Source organism: Nannospalax galili, unplaced genomic scaffold (genome assembly GCF_000622305.1).
Source record: "Nannospalax galili isolate Female #2095 unplaced genomic scaffold, S.galili_v1.0 scaffold1480, whole genome shotgun sequence".
Taxonomy (NCBI): Eukaryota; Metazoa; Chordata; class Mammalia; order Rodentia; family Spalacidae; genus Nannospalax; species Nannospalax galili.
In genome coordinates this window covers 130042-143128 of record NW_008346536.1, presented here as the reverse complement: position 1 = coordinate 143128, position 13087 = coordinate 130042, and the positions used below count along the sequence as shown (strand labels likewise).

At 43.3% G+C, this 13087-nt stretch overlaps 1 protein-coding gene across 1 annotated transcript in view; it reads right to left on the bottom strand.

Annotated features, from left to right (window-relative positions):
- Nucleotides 1-13087, bottom strand: part of Ccdc30 (coiled-coil domain containing 30) — a 151551-nt gene that overhangs the window by 33511 nt on the left and 104953 nt on the right. The window contains exons 8-9 of the mRNA XM_008842840.3: nt 12775-12929; nt 6725-6869 (exon numbers count right to left, since the gene is read on the bottom strand). Of these exons, the coding sequence (XP_008841062.1) occupies nt 6725-6869; nt 12775-12929 (300 nt within the window). The remainder of the gene's footprint in view (nt 1-6724; nt 6870-12774; nt 12930-13087) is intronic.

The window sequence follows — 13087 nt, the reverse complement described above, 5'->3', positions numbered from 1 at the left end:
AAAAAAGAAGAGCATTGGGAAAAAACTAAGTGAAGATAAGATAAAATTTTTTAAAATTTAAATCGATCTAGCATAATTTGTTCAAAATAATAATTGCAGGGAACTGGAGAAATGGCTCAGCAGCTAAAAGCACTTGCTGTTTTTGCAGAGGACCCAGGTTTGGTACCCAGGACCCATGTTGGGCAGCTCACAGCTGCCTGCAACTCCAGCTCCAGAGGATCCAGCATTGTCTTTTGGCCTCTGCAACCCCCTGAATATCCATGGCATGCATTCTTATTTATTTTACGTATATGAGTATTTTATCTGCACATATGTACCCATCTCTCCAGCCCCTATTTTACAGATTCTTTAGTGAGGTGTTTCTAAGCTACATTACATTTATGCCTTAGTAAAGCAGCAGCCTGACTCTTAGCATCCATTTTACAGCCAACAGCAGATTTCCCAGAACCGTGCTCCTCAGCAAGAGTTTTGTTCTTTCTTTATTGAAACAGTATCTGCAGCATGAAACAGGCAAGTAGAAGTCTGGACCCCTTTCAGATTATTTTGCCCTTTGTCCCCTAGGCCTAGAATGTCACAGGTTCAGATTCTGTCATTGTTTGCAAAGAGAAAAACACTCTGCTCTCGGCACTTTGGTATGTACAGGGCATCAGAAGTTCAAGATAATCCTCAGCTAAAAAGCAAGTTTGAGACCAGCTGTCTCGAAAAATAGATAAAAATTCACAGGTGTTGAATGAAAACTCATGATCCACACCTGGCTCCTTATTTATTTACTCACGTGTATGATGTGGGGTGGACTTGTGGGTGCCGTGGTGCCAGCGTGGAGGTCAGAGGACAATTTTGTGGAGTCATTCTTTCTTATACGTGATCTCCGGGGATCAAACTCAGGTTGTCAGATTTGCAGCAAGTAATACAGATGGTTTCTCACTCATCTTGATTCAGGGTTCCTCCTGAAGGAACACCCTTCTGTAAGTCATGCTTTTCCATCTGTAGGTGTAGCCAACATGCAAGAATACTGTTTGTTCAGGGCGTGGTGGCGGACGCCTATAGCCCTAGCACTTGGGAGGCAGAAGCAGGCTGATCTCTGCGAGTTCGAGCCTGCTTGGTCTACCTAATGAGTTCCAGGCCAGCTGGGGCTACAGGGAGACCCTGTCTCAAAAAGACAAAAAAGAAAGAAAGAAAGAAAGAAAGAAAGAAAGAAAGAAAGAAAGAAAGAGAAAGAAAGAAAAGAAAGAATACTGTTTGTGCATGGCTAAAGACCGTGGAGATGTTAGAGCATCTGGGCATTTTGCATCCATGAAGCAGGAATTGGGGCTTTGCCAGGCACTTCTTGTGTTTCCTCCTCTCTTCTGGAGCCCGACGAAGAGCCTTTGTGAGAGGCATGTTCTGGTAGGGAGGTCATCATCACCAGAGAGGCTTCTTTCCTTCCTTTCTTTCTTTTTTTGAGGCAGGGTCTCATGTAGCCCAGGCTGGCCTCAAATTTACTATGTAGCTGAAGCTGTTTTTAACTCATGCACCTTCTGCCTCTACGTTCTGAGTGCTGGAGTTACAGGTGAGTGCCAGTGCGCCTAGTTTATGCAGCGCTAGGAGAGAACCCTAGAGTCTCATGCATGCTAAGCAAGCACTCTACCACCTAACTTACATTCCCAAACCTACTTAAAAAAAAGTTTTTTAGACAGGGTCTCACTATTTAGTCTCAGCAGACCTGGAACTTGCTATGTAGACCAGGTTGACCTTGAATTCACAGAGATCTGCCTGCCTCTGCCTCCAAGTGCCCAGCCCCACCTTTTGTGGTTTTAACTGAGCATTTTATATGTCTTCATTTTCCTTTTGTTCTAACTTATCAGTTGTACATCTTTCTACTTTGTACAGTACATTTGCAACCAACCCAATTTCTCTCTCTTTCTTCTCCCTCCCTTTTTTGAGTGTATGTGTATTCCTGTATGTGAGATGGGGTGCATTTATGTGTGCATGCACATGAAGGCCCAGGGACCGACAACCTTGGGTACCATTTCTCAGTCATGTCTACCTTGTTTTGTTGTTTTTGTTTGTTTGTTTTGAGACAGGGTCTCCCTGAAGCCTCAGCTGGCCTGGAACTCCTTATGTAGTTCAGGCTGGCTTCAAGCTCACAGGGATCTACCTGCCTCTGCCTCCTGGGTGGTGGGATCAAAAGCATGCACCACCATGCCCAGCCAGCAAAATAATTGTAATTTATATTACATCATTGCGGTCATCCATTCCCCATACACATAAGCACACGTAAGTGTAGGAATGACTTTTACAATATGGACATAATCTGGACTAAAGAGTTTTACTTACATGCAACCAAAAAGTTACTATTTATAATGTAAACAAGCTCACTGAGCCATGTGCTCCTCTTGTGACCTGGGTATATGACCTTGATCCCTAAAGACTACTTCTTGTGCTCATCTAAGATAGTGAAGGGTGGTGTATGCAAGCTGTACATACCGAAGAGTCGAGAGCAGAGTGTTTTTCTCTTTGCAAACAATGACAGAATCTGAACCTGTGACATTCTAGGCCTAGGGGACAAAGGGCAAAATAATCTGAAAGGGGTCCAGACTTCTACTTGCCTGTTTCATGCTGCAGATACTGTTTCAATAAAGAAAGAACAAAACTCTTGCTGAGGAGCACGGTTCTGGGAAATCTGCTGTTGGCTGTAAAATGGATGCTAAGAGTCAGGCTGCTGCTTTACTAAGGCATAAATGTAATGTAGCTTAGAAACACCTCACTAAAGAATCTGTAAAATAGGGGCTGGAGAGATGGGTACATATGTGCAGATAAAATACTCATATACGTAAAATAAATAAGAATGCATGCCATGGATATTCAGGGGGTTGCAGAGGCCAAAAGACAATGCTGGATCCTCTGGAGCTGGAGTTGCAGGCAGCTGTGAGCTGCCCAACATGGGTCCTGGGTACCAAACCTGGGTCCTCTGCAAAAACAGCAAGTGCTTTTAGCTGCTGAGCCATTTCTCCAGTTCCCTGCAATTATTATTTTGAACAAATTATGCTAGATCGATTTAAATTTTAAAAAATTTTATCTTATCTTCACTTAGTTTTTTCCCAATGCTCTTCTTTTTTAAAGATTTTATTTATTTTTATTTCATGTGTATGAGTGTTTTGCCTGTAAGTGCACCATGTACATGCAGTGGCCACGGAGGCCAGAAGAGGGCATTGTATCCCCTGAAAACGGAGTTACAAATGATTGTTAGCTGCCATGTGGGTGCTGGGAACAGAACTCTGGTCCTCTGTAAAAGCAGCAGCTGCTCCTAACCACTGAACCATCTGTCCGGCCCCCTCTTCCTTTCCTTTCAAAATAGTCATCTGCTGGATACTGTGGCACAGGCCTTCAACCCCAGCACTCTAGAGGAAGAAGCAGGTGGATCTCTGTGAGATCAAAGCCGGCCTGTTCTACACAGCGAGTTCCAGTCAGCTGGGGTTTCAGGGAGACCTGGTATCAAAAAATAAATATTAAAAAATTTTATTTATTTAGGGGCTAGAGAGATGACTCAAGGGTCAAGAGTACTTGCTTCTCCTTCAGGGGACCCAAGTTCAGTTTCCTGCCCCCAAACAGGGTGGCTCACAACAGCTTGTAACTCCGCTTCCAGGAAATCCGTCGCCCTCTTCTGAACTCTGGGCACTGCATGCACATGGTACACATACAGACACACACATACATATAAAATAAAGAAATAGGCTGGACGTGGTGGCGCATGCCTTTAATCCCAGCACTTGGGAGGCAGAGGCAGATGGATCTCTGTGAGTTCAAGGCCAGCCTGGTCGACATAGTGAGTTCCAGGACAGCTGGGGCTACAGGGAGACCCTGTCTCAAAAGAGACAAAAAAAAAAAGAAGGAAAAAGTGTGTGTGTGCGCATGTCCAAGGCTGCATGTGGAGGGCAGAGGACGTCTTACAGGAGTCGGCAGCTTGGTGGCAAACGCCTTCACCTGCTGAGCCATCTTGCTTTCTTTACATGGATCCATGTAGGTTTTTTCCTTGTCTAAAGAACATCTCTTAAAATTGCTTGCAAAGTAGGAATACTGGTGACAATTTCCCCCAAGTTTTGTTTGTCTCAGAAAGTATTTTACTTTTCTGTCTTTCTTTCAGGATTTTTCCTTTCTCTTTCAATTTTAATTTGAACATTATGAACCTAGATGTAGTTTTTCTGTCATTTATCTTTTTGTTTTGTTTTGAGACAGGGTCTCCCTGTAGCCTCAGTTGACCTGGCACTCACTAGATAAACCAGACTGGCCTTGATCTCAGAGATCCGCCTGCCTCTGCCTCCCAAGTGCTGAGACTAAAGGCATTTATCTTTTTATTTGTTTTTTTATTTATTATTTTATGTATATTCATGTATTGCCTACATGTAGGTAAGTGTACCCATGTTATACAATGCCCTCAGAGGTCAAGAGGCTGTCAGATCCCCTGGGACTGGAGTTACGGACCGCTGTTAGCTGCCATGTGGGTGCTGGGATTCGAACCCCGGTCTTCTGCATGAACAACCAGTGTTCTTAACCATTGAGCCATTTCTCCAGGCCTGGCATTTATCTTTTTAAAAAAGATTTCATTTTATGTTCAGTGAGGTTTGTCTGCATGTGTGTATGTGCACTGTGTGTGTGTGTGTGTGTGTGTCTGTCTGTCTGTCTGTCTGTCTGTCCGTGTCTGTGTGTGTGTGTGTGTGCGTGTGCAGTGCCTGTCTGGTTACTGGTTTTCATGGAAGTTTCTCTCTGGCATTGTGATTCTCTTTTGGTTTATCTAATGTCAGGGGCAGCAGTGATCCTGTGACCTCATATCTCTGATTGAGCAAAATCAGTTAAAGATTTCAGCTTGTGGGCCAGGCATGGAGATGCACGCCTTTAATCCCAGCACTCGGGAGGCAGAGGCAGACGGATCTCTGTGCGTTCGAGGCCAGCCTGGTCTACATAGCGAGTTCCAGGTCATCTGGGGCTACAGGGAGACCCTGTCTCAAAAAGATGAAAAAAAAAAAGATTTCAGCTCATTCAGCTTTTTATTCGTGGCTAGGATGGAGTAGAAATGAGTTCTAAGCTCTTTTTGTATAGAATCCTGAACCAGAAGCTTCCATAAAACTCCCCGAGGTTGGATTCAGAGCTTGTAGATTGTAAACATGTAGAGGTACAGGGAGGGCTGAACCCCAGACAGGATGATGCATGTGCTCCATGTCCCTTCCTGCATTCCTGGGCATCTCTTCCATCTGGCCATTACTAAGTTGTGGCCTCATCTAATAAACCAGTAGCCAAGTAAATAAACTTTCCTTGAGCTGTTCTTCTTAGAAAGATTATTTTTTTTATGCATATGTGTGTCTGCATGTGTGTGTGTGTGTGTGTGTGTGTATGTCTGTGTCTGTCTGTATGTGAGTATGTGTACATGAGTGGAGGTGTCAGCTGAGACCAGAGGTTTTAGATCCCCTAAGAGCTAGAGCGACAGGCAGCTGTGAGTCACCTTGACATGGGTGCTGGGAACCCAATTCAGGTTCTCTGCAAAAGTATTACACGTAAGAGCATTATTTATGTGTTCTTAACTGTTAAGCCATCTCTCCAGCCCCACCCGAGTCATTTTAAAACATGATCAAACCTGATGACGGGTTGAGGGAGTCTTAGATTTATAGCTGATGTGCAGCAACACAGCTGGCACTTGGTCTGAGAAATGGGCAGTCTCATAGGCCTGAGCCCTTACCCTGTGGGATCTGTTACTTTGTCCTGGTGGGTAGTGACATACTGAGTTAAAAGTTGTATACCTGGCCAGGCATGGTGTTGCACGCCTTTAATTCCAGCACTTGGGAGGCAGAGGCAGCCGGATCTCTGTGAGTTCAAGGCCAGCCTGGTCTACATAGTGAGTTCCAGGACAGCTGGGGCTACAGGGAGACCCTGTCTCAAAAACACCAAAAAAAAATTTCATATTATTTATCTATTTATTTTTGTGTGTATGATGTGTGAGTATGCTTGTGTACATACATTCATGTGTGGGAATGTGGATGTACCATAGTATGTGTGTAGAGGCCAGAAGACAACCTCAGGTGTCAGTCCTTTACACCTTGTTTGAAACAGGTCTTTCTGTCACTCTTCTGTTGCATGCCCCAGGCTGCAACACAAAGCTGGCCCATGAGCTTCACGATCCTCTTGTGTCCACCTCCTACCTGCCCAGAGGAGCACTGGGAGATGGATGCTCATGCTGTGTGCCTGGCCTTTACATGTATTCTGGGGAATCAAGCACCCACTGAGCCATTTCTAGACAACTTGTATTACTGGAGAGACTTACCTGCATGCAAGACAACCTTTCCTTACCCTACAAGAGTTGCCCACACCCTCCTGTAGTTTGTCTCCACCATGTGCCAGAGGCTCCAAGGCCCTTTCTGCAAAGTTCAAGGTGCTGTACAGACATTGAGAATCTGGTCCGTTTTAAGCCTTATGTTTTGTGGGACATCCATGCATACACACGTAATTAAAATGTGTTCATCCCTATAAATTTGTCCTAAGTCAGTTTAATTTACAGCCTAGCCAAAAGGATATAGGGAAGCCATGTTTCCCTCTCCTGCACTTGATATACCCAGAACAGGTTCTGCTTTCCTGATTAAACTTAGTGGGTGAAGTGCACCTAAAGATAATTAGCTAAATAATAACAGTAACAATGACCAAGAGTTCAGGTCTGTGAGAACAGGAAAAACAGGGGAGCATCTGTTTGCTTTCTTACCTCCTCACATTTCCTTCTCTCGTTCTCCAGTTGTTTAAGTAGAGCCTCCTGCTGTTGGGAACTGGTCACTTCCCACTGACTCTCCTTATCCTGGAAGGCTCTCACTTGCCTTTGGAGCTCATTTACATCCTGACTTAGGAGCGTCCTGAGGGCAATTAATGCACATTAAATCACGTGTGTATTACCACCTTACACAAATGAAACTCAGACCTGTAGTCTTTGTGCGAGCAAGGGGTTTTCTTTGGCTCAGCAAAGTGAAGTAGAGACACATGTCCCTAAGATAAAGGGTCCAGCACTGGGAACCTCCTTTGTGATAGAAGCTTTCCCTTAATTCTCTCTTATCATCAAAACAAACCTATGAGGAAGAAATTGTTTTCCTTATGTCAGAGACGAGGAAGACCCAGCAGAGAGAATACCCAGGAAAAGGCTGAGGTAAGCCTCTAACCCGGAATCCACATTGCTTTCCAAGTTGAGCCTTCAATCTTCTGGCCCAGTGTAGGGTTGTTAGTGTGAAACACACTGACATTAACACACATGCCAATTCTGTTACAGCTGACTCACAAGTGTGTTGCACTGATGGGGGATTCACCTTTCCCTTTCCAAAGATCACCATCAGCACCTCTCTCTTCAGACAGTCATTAGACTACAGTTCCTGGAAACTCAGAGGATTTCAGACTAAGAGTCTCTGCATTTAGGAGATTCTTCTTGAAGATGGTGATGGCAAGGATGATATAGTACTGGTTGGCAAAATCCTCACCTACATGACAGGGCAGTAAAATGCTAACACTGGTCAGACAGCTTTGCTTTCTCTAACTTCAGTATTCGGAGCCACCTGTAGGTTACTGTAGGGAAGACATGTTTGAGACCAAGCTCATGGCTCTGTACCTCTAGTTCTTCCTATGTTCCTTGGGTGCCAAGTGCAGGCACTCCAAGGGTTGTTGTAGCTTACCCTCTACCAATCACCTAACCCATTACCACTTCTGTTTTATCTAATTCACTGAATGCACCCAGGGAAGCCCTGCTATTACCATCTCTTTCTTCTTTAGGCTTCTGTTAGGTGTCTAGATATTAGCAGGCTTGGAAGACCCCCTCCTTCATAATCATCAGCTTCTAAAACCATAAACTGTAACAGCAGGAAAATTACTGATCAGAGGAATGGGACCTGAGTCCTGATTCTGGCTCTGGGAGGAGACATGACATCCTGAACTGCACAGAGCATCTCATTAATACATAACTACCTAACCCTGGTTCCAGGCATCCTGAATCTTACAATACTACTGGACAGCAGGAGGTTTTCTGATGAAGAACAAGAGTGTACCATTGCCTCCATCATTGCCTCCTCCTGTAAGAGTTCATCTGATAGGCCTGTCAATCACCTGGACAGGAAAAGCTGCTTGTTCTAGAATCCTTACTGACATACAATGGCTCCTCTGGTTATTGTGCTCTTAAGTGTGTGTCCTTTGCTTTGTAATAAATTATCTATGTTACACTCTGTGTGTCTTGTCTGAGCTCTGTGTGTCTTGTCTGAGTTTTTTTATTTTTTTATTTTTTGATCTTTTTGAGACAGGGTCTCCCTGTAGCCCCAGCTGGCCTGGAACTCTCTATGATCTGCCTGCCTCTGCCTCCCAAGTGCTGGGATTGGTACACACCTGGCTAATTGTCTGAATTCTTTTGATATAGATCACAAGAACTGGGGGAGCCAAGCGCAGACCAGAATGAGATTCCTGGTGACAGTTCCATTATCAACTTTTAAGAGATTAGCCTTGGAACTGAAAGGGAAGTATGCTGGAACGAAAAAGACCTGAGTTCTCTACAGTACAATCTGAGGGTTGAAAACTGAGGTTGAAAAATAGAGTCAGAATTGAAAGAGGAAGGGAACAGGGCTGGAGAAATGGTTCAACAATTAAGAATGCCTGCTGTTCTTCCAGAGGACTGAGTTCAGTTCCTAGTACCCATATCAGGCAGCTCACAACCACCTATAACTCCAGCTCCAGGGCATGTGATACCCTCTTTTGATCTCCACAGGTACACATGCACATAAATTAAATATATTAAATAGTAAAATAAATATTAAAAATAAAGCAACTCATGAATATGATAGTAACTATTCCATATAATAAATACTTTGAATACTATATAGGTTCAGTGACAAAAGATTAGTAAATATTATGATTGACAAGATACCACATTTTTCTCATAGCCTGGGCTTTTCTACCAATTCATCTTTTTACATAGTGGTCAGAGTTCTCCTTAAGTCACCAATGAATCATGCGACTCCCTACCCCGTTTTTTCCTGGTGTTAAAGTTTGCACCTGCTGCATACTAGGCAACTGGTCTACCACTGAGCTGCACTCCAAGGTCCACAATCTCTTTCTTAAAATCCTTCAGTGGTTCTTGATTTCTTTTATGGTAAAGTCCAAGGTGTTCAGTGTGGCTTGATGAGCTCTGCATGGACTAGGCCTCCTGTCTGTCTAGACTCATTCTCTGGCCACTCCCCAACCTCAAACATTTTCTTGTAGTCAGTGAACTTTCTCACTTCCTCAAACAAGTCTTCCACATTAATGCTCTCCCTCTCACCCGACCGGTCCCTTCTTCCTCTGCCTAATATTTGCCTCTCTGCTTCCCCACACATCAACTGCTTCACTCTCAACTTAGTTTTAAGAAATGTTTTATTATTTTTATTTATTTATTTTGGGGGGAGTCTTTTTGAGACAGGTCTCCCTGCAGCCCCAGCTGGCCTGGAACTCGCTTTGTAGACCAGGCTGGCCCTGAACTCACAAGAGCTCTGCCTGCCTCTGCCTCCTGAGTGCTGGGACTAAAGGCGTGTGCCACCATGCCCAGTTTTATAATTTTTATTTTATGTATGTGAGTGTACTGTCTGCATTTATAGAAGTGTACCCATATTGTGCAATGCCTATGGAGATCAGAAGAGGGAGTCAGATTTCCCTGAACTGGAGTCTGATAAATTTTTACCTGGCTATGCTAACCAAGTACAGAATATAGAAATTACTGATACCAGAAGTGAAACAGGCGCTATGTCTATTGATCCTATGGATATTAAAGGACAATAAAGGGATATATAAACACCTCTATGCCCACAAATTTGATTACTGTAGCACGGTTGGCCTGAAACTTGCTACATAGCCCAAGCTGCCCTCAATCTCACAGAGCTCCACCTGCCTCTGCCTCTGCCTCCCCAGAGCTGGGATCAATGGTGTGTGCTACCTTGAACTGCTCCTAACTCATTATTCAAATACCAAAACCAGATAAAGATGTTACAAGGATGGGGGAACTTCAGTTCAACATTTCTCACAAACAGACTGAAACTACTGTAAGTGGTCTGCAAAGTTCTCCATGACCTGCACCCACTGAGCCTCCTGATCTCATCTTCCTGCCATGCCTTATCCCCAAACATTTTGCTCTGACCAAAGAACCTTCTCACTTTACTGAGGAAGAAGAGGAAGGCGATACTAACAGCATCAGCATCAATGATCACAAAGCAGCATTTTTTTTAGTGTAAAGGCTTTGTGATATGTAATTCGGCTAGGACAAACATGTTTCCCAGAATTCCTCCCATGCACAAGTCTACACATATAAATGTGAATTCCAGGTCACAGAAACATTCGTACTATCAAAGTTCCTTTTTGGTGGAGGATTTTCTTGCTTAGTTTTTTCTTTTTAAATATTTTATTTATTATTTTATGTGTTTGAGTGTATTGCTTTCATGTATATAAGTGCACCATGTTGTGCAATGCCTGCAGAGGTCAGAAGAAGGTGTTGGATCCCCTGGAACTGGAGTTAAGGATGGTTGTTAGCTGCCATGTGGGTGCTGGGAACCAAACCCAGGTCCTCTACAAGAGCAGCCAGTGCTCTTAACCGCTGAGGCATCTCTCCAGCCCCTATATTTCTTTTTCTACTCTTAGTTTGAAGACTGCTTCTACGAATTCCTTCTAGGCAAATCTCCACAGAACTGGGGTTGCTATTCCGCTACTCCTACAGGAGAAACGGGACACTGAGTTTTAACAAAGTTCAACAGTTCTTCATGGGTCAGGTCTTTATTTTCTCTTCTTCTTTTAAAACTTCATTTGTGTAGCAATTGGTTCATCATCATTCCAGCTGCTGAAGTTCTCTGGGTAAAAAAAATCTGGTGCTTAACTGGGTTGCTTCCATTCAGGTCCTCTGCAGTGTTTGCTAATGCTAATGTAAGCTTCTATTAAGCTTATACAGGAATCTTTCACTTCTAAATTGGGGTTGCTTTCCTACACATATTATTTGGATGTGTAAAAAGTTTTGTTTATTACCAAATATTAATTACATACAACAATGGGTTTCAGGGACTTTTCATACATGTATGCACTGTATTTTGATCATAGTAAGCTGATTGCCCTAGTCCCCTTCTACTTGCATAGCTTTGAAAATTTTTGTTTATTTATTTATCTATTTTTGAGACAAGGTCCCACTGTATAGCTCTGGCTGGCCTGGAACTATGTACACTGGGCTGGCTTTGAATTCAAAGAGATCCGCCTGCCTCTGCCTCCAGAATGCTGGGGTTAAAGGTATGCATGACCACACCCAGCAGTCTTTTTAAAAATTTGGATCTTCTTAATTCAGCTGTCCTACCCTGTGGCAAGTTTCCTTGGCATCTCCTGAATGCAGGACTGATATTATTTTTCCCTTGACCCAGAAGCTTATGTTCCATTCACCGATGTTGTTTTAGATCACAGTATGCTTGCCGTTGGGGCTTCCTATGTTTTCTTGTGAACAGTACTTTAAAGATTTATTATTATTTTGAGGGTCTAGAGAGATGGCTCAGCGGTTAAGAACACTGACTGCTCTTGCAGAGGACCCAGGTTCAAATCCCAGCACCCACATGGCAGCTAACAACTATCCTTAACTCCAGTTCCAGGGGTTTTGATGCCCTCCTTTAACCTCCACAGGCATTGTATAATATGGGTGCACTTACATACATGCAGGCAATACATTCTTATACATAAAATAAAAATAATAAAATATTAAAAAAGAGATTTTTTAAATTATTTTTAATTATGTGTGTGAATGTGCATATGAGTGCAGGTGCCAAAGTTGAATGCCTTATAGCTGGAGTTACAAGTGGTTGTGAGTTGCCTGATGTGAGTGCTGGGAACCAAACCTGAGTCCTCTGCAAGAACAAGATCCATCTCTCCAGCCCTATGAGCTGAGCTTTGACAGGGGAGCTCATTGCATCTAGCTGTATTATGACAAGATCGCCTGCCATCCTGCTAGATATGATGGGTGAGGCAAGGGTTCTTCCACAGCACCTCACTGAGTGTATTCAGTATTTGTTCACCCATATATTCAGTCACTTTTCCAACATGCATCCATTCAACAAATACTTACTAAGTAGAGCTGAGTGCCCAATCCTTTGGCTGAACTTTCAACTACAGCTTGAAGCAAGTTTCTGAGCTACAAAGTGTTTGTGAACATCTCTGTGTGTTTTTAGTGGCTAAATTGTATTTTTCTCAAAATACATGCAATCATTCTGACTATCCTGAAGTGAGAACCATGCGTCCCTGAAGGCTAGGTGTCCCAAAGGACATTCTAAGGAAAAATCACCACAATAATTTTAGAAAAAAAGAAGATGACAGTTACTAGCTGGTAGAGGTTTGTTGATGATTAAGATGACTATAAATTACCCAAAACTACGTGGAAGAACATTAGCCAATAAGTTCAAACTTCAATGGAGTCTGAATTTGTGCCAATCGCATTGGAGAGTTAGACAAGCAAAGTGTCAGGTGTTACAGGCAACTCAATTATTTAAGACACGTTATCAATGTGCCAGGTGTGTTCTAGAACAACAAGAAGTACCTTCTACTTTTTGGAGTCCCACACTCCAGCGCCAGAGGCAAAGAAGAAAGTAGACAGAATACGGTGTGGTGTACAGTGCTGTACAGAGGATGCTTCAATACTGAGTTGACTTCAGTGCGGCCTGGGAGGAAATACTCCATTGGGAAGTGACTGCTGAGGACCTCAAGCCTTGGAAACCAAGGACATGGAGGCCCCTCTGCCCTTACCTCTTCTGCAGCTCTTCCTCACACTGCTGCTGCAGCCTGGCTTCACTGCCCTTGGCTTCTATGATCTTCTCCTCTAGTTGCCTCTTGTGTACCATACAAGCGTCTGAGTGGCAGACTTGATGAGCATGCTCTAATTTCTGCTGCAGGTCTAAGATCTTGAATGAAAAATATGGAGGTAAAACATTATGAAGGATGTGACCCTTTTTCAAATTATAGATAAAGCAGTGGTGACATACAAATTTGATCTAAGTATAGAAGGTTAGCTACACTTAACTTTAAAATAAGTAAATAGTTGCCATATGTAATGAATTCA